This window comes from Callorhinus ursinus, unplaced genomic scaffold (genome assembly GCF_003265705.2).
Source record: "Callorhinus ursinus isolate GAN/ISIS: 27379988/994484 unplaced genomic scaffold, GSC_fseal_2.0 scaffold17, whole genome shotgun sequence".
NCBI lineage: Eukaryota > Metazoa > Chordata > Mammalia > Carnivora > Otariidae > Callorhinus > Callorhinus ursinus.
In genome coordinates, this window is record NW_027397079.1 from 1,343,164 (window position 1) to 1,357,873 (window position 14,710).

The 14,710-nt window shown below is 50.1% G+C and overlaps 1 protein-coding gene across 1 annotated transcript in view; it reads left to right on the top strand.

The window, feature by feature from the left end:
* The window catches only part of DLGAP2 (DLG associated protein 2), a 729,358-nt gene that overhangs the window by 554,774 nt on the left and 159,874 nt on the right, over positions 1-14,710 (top strand). The window contains exon 4 of the mRNA XM_073902242.1: positions 5,409-5,474. Coding sequence (XP_073758343.1) covers positions 5,409-5,474 — 66 coding nt within the window. The remainder of the gene's footprint in view (positions 1-5,408; positions 5,475-14,710) is intronic.

Below are 14,710 nucleotides of genomic sequence, written 5' to 3' on the forward strand. Positions count from 1 at the left end.
TTATTATCAATTCCAGGCTAGTGTGATTGGAGACAACTATTCTCCACCCAAAAGGTGTGATTTGTACCCCTACTTAAGAGAGTTTAAACACCCGGAGGTTGAAAGCAGTAGGACTTCATAGGTCAGGCACTTATGAAATGCGGGTCATTCACTGCTGATGCCTCCAAACAGAGGCCACCACCCCCTGGCCGGAACAGCCCGGACCTGCAGCGTGAGAGGTGTGGTTTCACAGAAACCCTCGTGTGACCTCAGACATGCGGCTTACACTCCCCAGGCCTCAATATCTGCACCCATCGTAGTAGAGATGAGGTCCTGCCTCGCCACAGGGTGGCTGGGGCAAAAAAGTGAACCAGGGAAGCCGTGACTCCCTGCAGATGTGCGCATAAATTATTGTACATAGCACCCCTCTTCACCACGTCTCCAAAATAACGCATCACAGAGACCCACAGGGAGTGGATTGCTCACGGCCATGGGTGGTCTTAGTGCCAATCCCTACTTTCCAAGATCAAAGAAGGAGCCAGCTTCAGCAGTCGAGTCCCGTGAAGTGTATCCAGCGGGAGGAAGAAGAGCTCCAGACAGGTATGGCCACCCTGCCCAGAGCTGTAGGCACTCAGCCCTCCGAAGAGGACAGCGATGTCTCCACTCTTGGCGTGAGCAACGGGCCCGAGAAGTTGATGTACTCTCTCACGGTAGACCCAGCTTTCTCTTTCCAGTCTGCCGTGGTGCCTCAGAATCATCCCCTTGGGTCAGGGGACCAGCCGTGTCCGGTAGCAAGGGACTGTCCCAGGGAAGCTGTGAGCACTCCCCACAGGAGGTGGATAGCTGCCCTGTGGACTCAGCAGAGCCAAAACCCATCCAGTAGCTGTGCTGACATCCCGTATTTGGCTCTGGCCTGCTGGGTGCTGTTTGTCCGTGGAGGACCCTGGCTTGCTCCGTAGCCACCCCATGCTGGGTGCCTCTCCTTCTCGGCAGAGCACATCATGCCTCCTCCCGTCTTCCAGGACCAGCGGTTTACCGGTGAATCCACAATTCTTGTTTCTGCCCCAGGAGGGCCACACCACGTGTGTCCACAAGCAGACGTTGTGATTCACTGTCCAAATCCAACTGGGTTAATTGAGCTGGTCTCGGGGCTTATCTAGCCCCGTTGCATGTTGGGAAGCACGTGGCAGGCCCCGGGGCCGCCGGACACCCTGTGGGACCCTGTGCGTCCTCTGAGAGCCAAGGGTGGGTCTGGTGGGCTCACAGGGGAGGAAGAGCAGGGTCACAACCAAAGACTCTGCAGAAGGCGACTCAGCCCCAGCACTGTCTTCCTCGGACAGATCCCGGGACGTGCGCCTGCCTCATAAACAGATGTCACAGGGCACCTGGTGGCTCAGTCGGTTAAGTGTCCAGCTCTTAGTTTTGGCTCCGGTCGTGATATCAGGGTCGTGGGATCGAGACCCACATCAGGCTCCCTGCTCAGGACAGAGTGTTCTTGAGGCTCTCTCTCCCTCCCCCTCTGCCCCCTCTCCCCAGGCACGTGCTCTCATGCTCTCGCTCTCTCTCACTCTCTTGAATAAATAAATAAGCTTAAAAAATAAAAGAGGGAAATAAATAAATAAGCTTAAAAAAATAAAAGAGGGCCGCCTGGGTGGCTCAGCCAGTGAAGCATCTGCCTTCGGCTCAGATCATGATCCCAGGGTGCTGGGATCGAGCCCTGCATCGGGCTCCCTGCTCCGCGGGGGTCTGCCTCTCCCTCTACCCTTCACCCCTGCTCAAGATCTCTCTTTCTCTTACTCTCTCTGTCAAATAAATAAATTCTTGATAGATAGATTAAGATGATAGATGGTAGATAGATGATAGATAGAAAGCAGTCAAATGTCCCCTGACTTCCATGAATGTTGAATTTCTCCTTGAAGTTAGTCTCCCTGGGGGTCTTCTGGCCCATCTGTCCCTCCCCCACCCAAGGTCGTTTCTCTTATCTCTTCCGCCCCTTCATTCAGCGGGTTTTACCTCATTCCGAGCAGTCCAAGACGGTGGACTTCCTCTTGAGGAAGGGCAGTGCAGAGTCTGCTGTGAATGAGACACGAGCCATGGCAGAGTGTGGCGCCCACTCGCAGAGATGCAGAGAAAGCAGCCTGTGACAGTGTTCCTCAGCGCACTTACTCAGCACCTCTGGGCCTCATCTAAGCCCCAGGGGACAATGTGGAGGCCACGACCCGAATGTGCTTGTGAGGATGGACTGTGGGGAGACACTGTGCTCGGGTTCCCTTCCCGAGCAGTGAGTGTCTTACAGAGCTGAGACACCCCTCCCGTGTTGGGGGACGTAGGTGTCCTACTGAGAGCCACTGTGGATTATCTCAGACCCCTTCCTAGACGCCAGGGGTGCAGGCAGGAGTCTGCCGGCGATCACAGGGGTGCTGGAGAATGTGCCTGTGTCCCGCCGTTTGCGTGGCCGATCAGGGCTCTTTGGGCTGCACCCACGTGCGTCTGATGCTCAGCTCAGACACGCCTCACACACGTGCAGTCAGGCGCAGGTTCTGAAGAAGCACGATGACACAGAGCCACAAAAACGCCCTGAGGTCCCAACAGCCACACTGGGTCACATGTCAGAGGGCGCTGATGTCATCAGGCTTCGGTATAGAAGACAAACAGCTCATAAGGTGGGTTCAGTCGGAGGGGTCGTGGGTGCCCAGCCCAAAGCAGGGGGTCCCTTCAGGTGTCATGACAGTGAAGACCGGACTCATTAGATGCATCTCAGTGCATTGTGGAGGGTTTCCAAGATGTTCACGTCTGTGGCACATTTCTGTTTTTGCTCTGAAATGTGATGGAAGTTTGAACATGAGATCTGACCAGGGCGCCTCGTTTCCCAGCAGGGACTCGTGGGGCACCTCACGTCTGCACTGGCTGTGGTGCGGTTGGTGTGGATGGTGAGAAATCAAGACGCTGGGTCAAGGCGGCTCACCGCCCAGCAGTTCAGAAAGTCCGGGTGCAGATCTCACAGAGCTGCCCGCCCCCATGCCCGCACACGCCCGCTGCAACCGTGACACTTGTCTGCATGATGTTGGTGGGCAGAGTTCGGTTCCTCAGCACGGACGGGGCAGAAGAGAGACGCCCGAGGGCATGAGCATGCATTCGTGGGGCTGTCAGGGGGGGCGGTGGGCCCACACCCCTGCTGCTTCATGAACTCCGCTCGGGCCCCCTCGCACGTCCGATGGCACCCGGGGTGGACTCTGGGAAGGGCGGGGCGGTCTGGGTGAAGGGTACACGCAGCCCCACCAAGTGATGCTGAGAGGCAGGGCCTGGCGGGCCGAGGCAGGACTGACGCTAAGTACACCAGCAGGCTCTTCGAACATGCAGCTGCATCTGCTCGAGGCAAAACCCAAGGTTGGCAGGTGGCCTTTGTCCTCAGCCCATATCCTATTTTGTTTTTTTTTTTTTTTTGGTGTGAAGGTTTTGCTTAGTTGAGTTGCTTCTAGGCCTCATTTTATCCCAGTCTGTCTGATAAACAACAGGAGCAGAGGCGAAACATGCCGTGAATCATTCCTACCCTTAAAACTCAGGGCTGACCTTCACCCGACTCACCGTCATCAGGGGAGGATGCTTCTTGAGAGTGAGCTGGGTCCCCGCGTCCAGCTGCGGGGGATTACACCACGGAGCTCACGCTCTCTGTGAATGCTCAGCTGTGTGGGCTCGTGTGAGCGTTCTGTCCGTGGCCTGCGTGTGCCCGGTGTGTGTGTGCTAGCTGACCTCACGAACTTGTGATTTCAACAACCAGCGCAACGTGGACGCGTCCGTTGAAGTCGTTGTGTTGACGCTTGCCCTGTCTTTGCTGTGTATGTGTGTGTTTAAGGAGAATATGATCTGAGATGGAAGGTGGGTTGTTTGGGCTTATTCTGCTAATTCCATGCTTCTCTGACTAACGCAGGCTGCTTTCAAGCAGGCCACACGGACCACGTGACCACGGTCCCCATGGCAACTGTATTTAATTAGAACTGTGTGTTATATTGCATTATATTTCTAAAGAAATGAAAACATTGCCATCTCTGTTCTCACACTCTACCTAATGTGGTCATCTGGCTGGACGGCGCTGGACTAGACCACTCATTAGCAGGAAACACGGCCCCAAAGTGCAATGCTGCCATTAGCCGTGCGGAGACGGGGCATGGTCAGATCACACTAAATAATTTTAATAGGCTGTCTTGTAAAATACTTAACCCAGTTCAGACCTTTATTATTCATATATAAAAGTTTAATATATATAACTTTTAAGAGCAGTGTCTGGAGGTCCCCTGAAATGAAATTCTACTGCAGATTTGTGTGAGAGATTGGTAAGCATCTCCCACTGCCGACCTTCCTTAATGTCCTGTAGTTACAGAAAATGCCAATTTGCTGGATGAAGATGGTGATAGCCTACGTGGGCTCGATCACGGTGCCCTAGAATGACTCCTTTTGCAGACTATAGCATGGCTAACCATATTTACTATTACTAACAGGATGTCAATGTGGAATTTTTGCCTCGAAACTCATTCAAGAATATTGAAAGCCTGCATAAATGCACATGGAAAAATTACACTTATGGAATATGTGCCAAAATGATGACATATGTATTATATACACGGTGTATTTGCAAAAGGGTCCTTACCTGAAGCTGCCTGTCTCCCTGGGGACACCAGCTGTCTACACCTCTCACTCCTGATTTGGTGTGGGGTCGAGGACCCTGGGGCCACACAGATGGAATCCAGGGCAGGAGCCACCAGGCTCCTCTGACCCAGCTCTGTGGGGGGCAGCTGGGTAAAGAGGCAGCTCTCTGGCCTCCGCCACCCCATCCGGGAAGGGCAGGGCCATGCTGGCTGACCCCCAAGACCATTCTTCCTCATGCAGTGACGTCCCTGTAAGAACATCGTGTCTGCGTTATATGCAAGTGAGCGACTGAAAATCACTGCTAGCAATGTGAACCCAAAATGTTCTCCCAACGGAAAGAAATAAAATTCATGTTTGGGAAGAACCTGACCTAAGATTAACTAATATTAAGCAATAATGCGGCAACTGCAGGCTTTGAATATTGGTGAAGGAGGCTTCAGTCTAGAACTTTCTGGATAAGGGAGAAAGTGCCATCCTGGGTAGCACAGCTCTCATGGGGGCTTCCAAAGCGGGACGTGGCTATGGAATGCAGAGCGTGGCCGACTCATAAATCTGCGTAGATCTCAGATTTATTATTGATTATTGATTAAACCCGAGGTAGAGCTGAGAATCACGGACGCTCTGCCTGAGTTGGCACCTGCACATAGCTCTGAGCCGTGGCCTTTGAGCAACCAGGAAGAGTCTCTGATGTTTGGGCATCTGGGTGAAGAGTGTTAGAAATGCACTGAGCTGACGGCCATGTACCCCTGAACATACTAAAGAATGACTCTGTTTCTCTCTTGCAGAGGAAGAGGGCGGGGACCTGGTCCAGCCCAGCATCAGCTTTCCGGGGCCAGCAGAGGAGGATCTAGGTAGAGTACACATCACCTCAGCCCTGGTGACGCAGAGATTAGGCACAGTGGGGCACACCCCGGGCCGGATGACTCTCTGCACCTCAGAGACGGGATCCCTCCCCCCAAAAATGGTTGAAGCATGTGTGTGACTTCGGCATGCCCTAATTTAAAGACCTGAATGAGATGTGGTGAACGTTTTAAATAATTTGTAAAGAGTACAGAAGCTATGGGTGAGAACACATTTGCTCCAGATCATTGCAGACTAATTACTAAGACAGCTAATCATTATGAATAATGGTTAAAGCAGTTAGTAGCATAACTGATACACGTGTAAAATGGCACCTCTCTCCCTTGCTCCTTCATGAGTAAACCTTACTCTGAGTATATCCAAGGAAGAGAAGAAGTCCTTATCCATAGCTTTTTACGTGGCTCTTTACCTGAATAGATAGCTGATTGCTGTGGGCAAGCCCAGCGTACACTGGGGTGTGGGTGCCGAATGCAATCATGTGCTTTCTTGCAGGGAGCTCTGAATTATGATATGATATAATATGATAGCGTATTTTCCCCGGTGCTAGTTAGAGTCCTATGGAAATTTTACTTCTATGCCGTCACAGACACAATAAAGCCAGTGCCACCTTTGGCCGTGATCACTTGACGTGGATCCCACGTACGTGAAAATGCGCCAGGGTTTCTGTAAGACATGTGAGCTGTTGAATAAATTCAATGTCCAACAGTCAGTGAGGACCCTCCCCCCCCACCTCTGTGGCTCAGGCTCTTGATGTCACAGCACTCGGGGCTGAATATGGATCAAAAAGATAATTCCTACTTGAATTTGAATTTTTCTTAACTGATTTCAGACCTTTAGCCAATGAATCTCTTGCCCATTTGATTGGCTTAAAGAATAATACTGTAAATGGAGGGAGTCCATTTGTGTAAGTCTGTGATTTCTTTTAAAGAAAAGTAGAGGCAAAAAATTTTCTTTTCAATTAAGTTATTATATATAGGTGTAGTTCCAAAAGAGTGACGGTACATTTTGCACTGCGGTGGAGCTCAAAATGTATTTCTGTCTTGCTCCCCTAAACAAGCCTTTCTTTGCTCAGAAATATGCAAGCAAAATCATCTTCCCTTCCTGCTAAAAAGGCGTCCCAGCTTTCTTATTTGAATTCTGTTCCACTCTGGGGACAGTCCCTCGCAAGCAGGTCTCGGGAGGCGTCCAGTGAGTGCATGACTCATTTGACTTTTGTTTCCCTGGGGCTTTGGGAGTAATCCACCTGCATCTTGCACTGTGCACGGTTTTGACGTCATGATTGTGTCTGTGGTGCCCGTTCTTTCCCGAGACAGTCTCTTGGAATGGGGGAGACGCGCCAAAACGGAGGAAGAGTGTGCACCTGCAAGCCCTGTTTTTGTGGCTGGTGGGGATTCGAGGCTGACACGTCCACTGTGCGGGGGGATCCCAGGGGAGCTCGTCCACCTCGGGGGAGACAGGTGCCCCTTTCTCGGCTGGCTCCCGGCAGCTGGGTGTTGTTTCACCGGGGTCGGCACCGCGGGAAGGGCCCGGATGACCAAGCAGCGGCACGAAACTAAACACCAGGTCGTGGGAATCACACCGGAAACACAGGTGCCCCCCGTGCCCTTGCTGCCGAGTCCCGGACTCGAGTTTAAATGTGTGCCATAGTCACGTGAGCTGAGTGCGGACGGGCAGGTACAGGGGCGGAAGGGGTCTGTGCATCTCCCCGGCGGCACGCGGACCTACAGCCTGAGTTGGCACCTGGGCGGGGCCGCTTCCCGGGGCCGTGTTCACAGAGAGGGTGCCCGTGCGGGCGGACAGGCTGCAGGGCTCAGAGAGAAAGTATTCTTTGCATTTGGTAAAATAGGTACAACATAAAATTGACCATTTTGACCATTTTTAAGTGTATAATCAGGGGCATGGAGTACATTCACGTGGTCAGGTAACTGTCTCCACCCCCGCCCCCAGGACTCTCCATGTTCCCCATCGGTCCCTCTGCACCCATGAACCAGCACCCCCATCCCCCCCCCACAGTGACTGGCATCCTGCTCTGCTTCTCTGAGTCTGACCACCTTGGCCCCTGGGCTGAGGGGCTCCTGCAGAACGGGTTCTGCTGCGACGGGCTTCTCTCACTCAGGGTCATGTCCCCGGGACTCCCCCACGTCGGAGCAGATGACACAGTCTCCCTCCTTCTCGAGGCTGCGTGACATTGCCCCATGTGGACACATCACATCCAGTTTGTCCGTTCACCCGTAATGGACACCGAGCTTGCCTCCCCCTCCAGACTCTGGTGAATAATGCTGCTGGGTGTACAAGACCTCTTTGGGACCTTGCTCTTAACTTTGGGGGATGCACCCAGGAGTAGAATTGCTGAATTATGGTAACTCCACTTCCAATTTTGTTTTGAGGAACCTCGTACTGTTTAGGGACAGAAAGTGTTTGGTGAGCTGTTTCTACAGTCTAGCCATGAGGGGACGGTGATCCCAAGAATGTCAAGAGACAGTCAGATTTGGGAGGTTTTGGTCAGAAGGAAAGGTGAGGATTGGGGACTGTTGGCCCTAAGGAGCTCTTAGACACACGTCCGGTTTCCCCGCGTGAGGACGGGAATGGGCAGGTGTACTGTGGACGGTGGTGGGAAGGTGTGTTAAGACCCCAGGCAGAGGTTGCCCGGCTCAGGGATATGCACATGGCTCTAGCGATCATTTTCAGCACATTGACTGGGACAGTGGGTCTCAGCCGTGGTTGTCCCCAGCCAGCACCACCACTCAGTATCAGAAACATTGCGGCCTGCATGTTCTGATGCGAGGCTGCCTCTAGGGGGCCCTGCGCGTGTGCCCGCGTGCACCCCCAGGGTGGAGAATGCTGGCGTGAAGGGCACGCGCTGATGGTGACAGGAGGGTGAGGGGGGCAGGACTGGGAGGGGGGTGGGAGCGCGGACGGGAGGGGACAAGGTCTGCGTGACCCTCCCAGGGCTGCAGTACTAACTAGTCAGGAGCAAACACCACACTGTGGACTCGGCTTGTTTTGTGAACGGAATCTGCCCGTGTCCTCCTCTGTAAATTGAGGGGCTGCGCTGGGTGGGGTTTGTGGCCCTTCTGTCTTGAATGTGCGGCTCTCTGCTTCTCCTGCACCAAATCCAGGTGCAGAGCACTTTGCAGGGCCCTCGGTGCTGTGGTTGTGGAAGGCATGTCCTTTCTGTGCATGGTGGTGCGTTTTGAGGCCAGCACAGGCTGCGTCCATCCGCACAGAAGCCAGGCGAGCTTTCCTCTGCTCCCTTCAAAGCTCCTGTCTTTTTCTCCCCCAACTGGCCTCAGTCTCAAAGCTCTGAGGAAAGGCGAGCAACACTGGCTAAAAGACTAGAAACTGTCTTTAGTGATAGAGAATTTAGGAATAAATTCCGTGCTCAGGCTGTGACCCATTACGGGCGTAGTTAAGGGTGCGTTCTCTGAAGCTCACATATTATCAGGGGTGGAAATAATTGTATGAGGAGGAAAGTGCCATGGAAAATAGGAAGATAAAGAAGGCTTCTTTGCAATTCATCTAAAGTCAGTGATGAAAATGAATTAATTTAGCACATTCACAATGGCTACAATAGAAGAGAAAAACCCACTTTTTCCAGGGGAAACGTCTGAGGGAGGACCTTCAGACACACTACATTAAATTGTTCTGCCAGTCATTTTGTGACCCTGGCTCATGATAGGAGCCATTGGTCTACAGATGCCTTTTCTTCATTCTCTCGAGCGTGATATTTAAATCAGTTGCAAAGAGCTGTCAGTTTATAAGCACTTATGAGCTCTGTGATGTGGACCCAAATTTTGCACCAGTAAGTCAACTGCAAAGGGGAACTTTTTCAAAAGGCAGATTAAATATCAAAGAATAGTAGATACATATTGTATGAGACGCAGCGCAGAGAAAATGGGTGAACTATGCATATTGTAAAAGGCACTTGCACACTAGAGTAATGATGCCCAACACATAGAGGCTTCCATGGGCCAGGCATGTGTGCTGAGGATGTGTTCTCCTTCAGTGGACACCCCCGGGCCCTGGTCATGTCTACACAGCATAGGACCTAACGTACAAAACTTATTTTAAAAGAGCTCTCTCTTCAGAGGTTGATATTTTACATCCTTTTATCAGCACCCTGGCCATCTTGTAGACATAGTTTTGTAACTCGATGGGCATCCACACTTATTTCCTTAAAGTAAATTCCTAGAAGTTTCCAGAAACCATGAAATGGTGCCATGTTTCTGTCTAGACAACAACAGTGTGTGCGTTGCTGCACCCTGAGCATCCGGAGCCCTCTCTCCCTTCTTCTCCACCCTCCCCGTGTCCTCCCCACGCTCCTGGGATATTCAGGATTTCTCCCAGCTGCCTGTGGGAACCCAGAGGCCCCAGGGGGCCACAACTGCTCTCCAGTGTGTGACATCAGCAGTTACTGTCACACGTGCAGAAGAGGTGGGAAAGGTTACATGTCAGTGAAGGGAGTATCCAAAAAGAGGAATTTTATGTGAACATTTCATGTTAAAACAACCTGAATAGGCCAATAACCAGTAACAAGATTGAAGCAGTGATCAAAAGCCTTCCAAAAAACGAGTCCAGGGCCTGATGGATTCCCTGGGGAATTCTACCAAACATTCAAAGAGAAAATGATACCTATTCTACTGAAGCTGTTTCAAAAAATAGAAACAGAAGGAAAGCTTCCAGACTCATTCTATGAGGCCAGCATTACCTTAATCCCCAAACCAGGTAAAGACCCCATTGAAAAGAAGAATTTCAGACCGATATCCCTGATGAATATGGATTCCAAAATTCTCAGCAAAATCCTAGGTAATAGGATCCAACAATACATTGAAAAGATCATCCACCACAACCAAGTGGGATTTAACCCCGGGATACAAGCGTGGTTCAACATTTGCAAATCAATCAATGTGATAGAACACATTAATAAGAGGAGAGAGAAGAACCATATGGTCCTCTCGATTGATGCAGAACAAGCATTTGACAAAATACAGCATCCTTCCCTGATTAAAACTCTTCAGAGTATAGGAATAGAAGGAACATTCCTCAAGTTCATAAAATCCATCTATGAAAAACCCACAGTGAATATTGTCCTCAATGGGGAAAAGCTGAGAGCCTTTCCCTTAAGATCAGAAACACTTCAAGGATGCCCACTCTTGCCATTATTGTTCAACATAGTACTAGAAGTCCTAGCAACAGCAATCAGACAACAAAAAGAAATAAAAGGTATTCAAATTGGCAAAGAAGAAGTCAAACTCTCTCTCTTCACAGATGACATGATACTTTATGTGGAAAATCCAGGAGACTCCACCACCAAATTACTAGAACTCATACAGCAATTCAGTAAGGTGGCAGGATACAAAATCAATGCACAGAAATCAGTTGCTTTCTTATACACTAACAACGCAACTGTAGAAAGAGGAATTAGAAAAATGATTCCATTTACAACAGCACCAAAAACCATAAGATACCTCGGAAAAAACCTAACCAAAGAGGTAAAGGATCTATATTCTAGGAACTACAGAACACTCATGAAAGAAATTGAGGAAGACACAAAAAGATGGAAAAACATTCCATGCTCATGGATCAGAAGAATAAATATTGTTAAAATGTCTATGCTGCCCAGAGCCATCTATACCTTCAATGCCATTCCAATCAAAATACCAATAGCATTTTTCAAAGTGCTGGAACAAACAATTCTCAAATTTGTATGGAATCAGAAAAAAAAAACTCAAATTGCCAAGGATATGTTGAAAAAGAAAAACAAAGCTGGGGGCATCACGTTGTCCGATTTCAAGCTATATTACAAAGCCATGATCACCAAGGCAGCATGGTACTGGCATGAAAACAGACACATAGACCAATGGAACAGAATAGAGGACCCATACATGGACCCTCAACTCTATGGTCAACTAATCTTCGACAAAGCAGGAAAAAATATGCAATGGAAAAAAGACAGTCTCTTTAATAAATGGTGCTGGGAAAATTGGACAGCACATGCAGAAGAATGAAACTCGACCATTCTCTAACACCAGACACAAAGATAAACTCAAAATGATGAAAGACCTCAAGGTAAGACAGGAATCCATCAAAATCCTAGAGGAGAACATAGGCAGTAACCTCTTCAACATCAACCACAGCAAATTCTTTCAAGATACATCTCCAAAGGCAAGGAAAACAAAAGCAAAAATGATCTTTTGGGACTTCATCAAGATAAAAAGCTTCTGCACAGCAAAGGAAACAGTCAACAAAACAAAGAGGCGACCCACAGAATGGGAGAAGACATTTGCAAATGACACTACAGACAAAGGGCTGATATCCAAGATCTATAAAGAACTTCTCAAACTCAACACCCAAAAAACAAATAATCAAGTCAAAAAATGGGCAGAAAACATGAACAGACACTTCTCCAAAGAAGACATACAAATGGCCGACATACAAATGGCCAACAGACACATGAAAAAACGCTCATCATCATTAACAATCAGGGAAATTCAGATCAAAACCACATTGAGACACCACCTTACACCAGTTAGAATGGCAAAAATTGACAAGGCAAGAAACAATAAATGTTGGAGAGGTTGTGGAGAAAGGGGAAGCCTCTTACACTGTTGCTGGGAATGCAAGTTGGTACAGCCACTTTGGAAAACAGCATGGAAGTGCCTCGGAAAATTAAAAATAGAGCTACCCTATGACCCAGCAATTGCACTCCTGGGTATTTACCCCAAAGACACAGATGTAGTGAAAAGAAGGGCCAGATGCTCCCCAATGTTCATAGCACCAATGTCCACAACAGCCAAACTGTAGAAAGAGCAGAAATGTCCTTCAACAGATGAATGGATAAAGAAGATGTGGTCCATATATACAATGGAATATTACTCAGCCATCAGAAAGGATGAATACCCAACTTTTACATCAACATGGATGGGACTGGAGGAGATTATGCTAAGTGAAATAAGTCAAGCAGAGAAAGTCAGTTATCATATGGTTTCACTTATTTGTGGAACATAAGGAATAGCCTGGAGGACATTAGGAGAAGGAAGGGAAAAATGAAGAGGGGGACATCGGAGGGAGAGATGAACCATGAGAGACGATGAACTCCAGGAAACAGACTGAGGGTTCTAGAGAGGAGGGGCTGGGGGGATGGGTTAGCCCGGTGATGGGTATTAAGGAGGGCACGTCCTGCATGGAGCACTGGGTGTTATATGAAAACAATGGATCGTGGATCACCACATCAATAACTAATGATGTACTGTATGGTGATTAACATAACATAATAAAATTAAATTTAAAAAAACTTTGTTATACAAAGAAATCAAAATTACTTTCAAAGTTACTAATACTATTAGGATATTAGGAATTTGATTCTAAATTTCTGGAATGCATTTCCTAGTTTTCCCCCTAAATATCCATTTTTAGCTTGCACAATTTCTGGGCTTGGTTTCTGTCACATGAATTATAGTACCTTTTCCCTGGGTTGGTTCCCTTCCTCAAACAGTGAATCTTTACTGACCACGCATGCACACCTTCATCCTAGTCTGTTCAGCTGCTGTGACAAATGACCACAGACTGGGTGGCTTATGAACAGTAGCATCCATTTTTCACAGCTCTGGAGGCTGAGGTCTGAGATCAAGGTGCCGGCGATTTGGTGTCTGGTGAGCCTCCTTCCCGGGCTCCCATGTCCTCACACGGCAGGATGCAGGGGCTCTCTGGGTCCCCCACGAACTAATCACCTCCCCGAGGCTCCCTCCTAATGCCATCACCTTGGGCATAGGGTTCCACCTATAACTTGAGGGAGGACACAGACATTCAGACCATAGCAGCTTCGTTCAAGCGACACTAATTCAGCATTTTCTGCTCTGTGGGACGAACCCACCGAGTGACCGGCGGGCTCCCCGACTTGGCAGGCTCCACGAGGAGAGGGGTGAGAGACGGAGCACACAGCAAAGCTGCTGTGGAGACCAGAGAAAATCAGCACAGCTAGAGAGTCAGGGACGGTGTTCTCTAGAAATGCGGGCAAAAATCAGATCAGTGCAGACCAAGGAACCAGAGGCCATGGTGATGAATGCGGACCGGCTCGGGGCCAGAGAGGGGAGTCCACTCTGCAGAGAGAGAGGCCATAGCACCAGTCCCGAGCTCAGTGCCCTGCGTGGAGCAGGGCTGGGACACGCGCAGCCACAGGACAGCCAGGAGCCCGCGGGACAGCCCTCCTGGCGTGGGGCACAGCGTCCGCCTCCTGCACCCCTGACCCTGCCTTGGAGTCCCAACAGCAGCCCTCAGCGCCTACGTCATGTCAGTGTGCGTACGGGGACATTAAAGAGCTCACGTTCAGAAGACATGCGCTCGGTTATGGACGGGCACCCTGTCCTGGGCAAGCAGCTCCTGGGAGGTGAAGGCAGTGAGAGACAGCTGTACGGCGTGTTTTCACCTCGCCTGGCAGAAGCACGCGGGACTCGGCTCTCACAGACTCAGAGGGCCTGTGGTCTCGACGCGCACAGAGCCTTCGCGGAGATGCGTGAAGTGGGCGCTCCCGCAGGGGCAGCCGCTGAGTGCCCATCAGTCCAGAAGCCAGAACTAACACACACGACGTGCAGGATCCATGGGGATTTGCAGAACAGGAGACTCACGAGGTAGGGTTCAAAGTGGGTAGAAGGACCCCGGAGGATGCGAGAGAAGGATGCTTCAAGGGGACGCTCATTCACTGGTTTCATTTCCCCCGGCCCCACCTCAGACTGTTCACACTGGGGCACATGACTCCGCAGGGAGGCCCCTGGGTCAGAGCATCTGGGCCTCTGCACAGGGGGTGCCACACACATCCCCGGGCCCCCGGGTGCGGCCATCGAAGATGCTTTCTGCACCTGTTGCCAGGCGTCCCCCACGCCAGGAGCCCCGTTTCCTCCATCACGTCCCTGGCCCCTCGTGGCCACTATGCGTCCTGCTGTCAGCACAAGGCCAAAGACCAACACGATTTTACTTTTGCCTTTGGTCTCGTGTCTGGATGCTTCTTTTATTCAGGATCTTGTCTAGCTACTTTTTGATGCGTACTCTGAGGGGTTTTTTTTAATGATTTCAAAGCTAAAATTGAATCTTGTGCATTACGTGTCTTCTTGTTTTCTGCGTATATATTTTTTTTCTACAGAAACCCCCAGTTTCAGGGCAAGGCAGGGTAGGGTGTGCAACAGCAGTTCCCGGTGAGGGCGGCTTTGCCCCGAGGCTCTCGGGGCTCTTC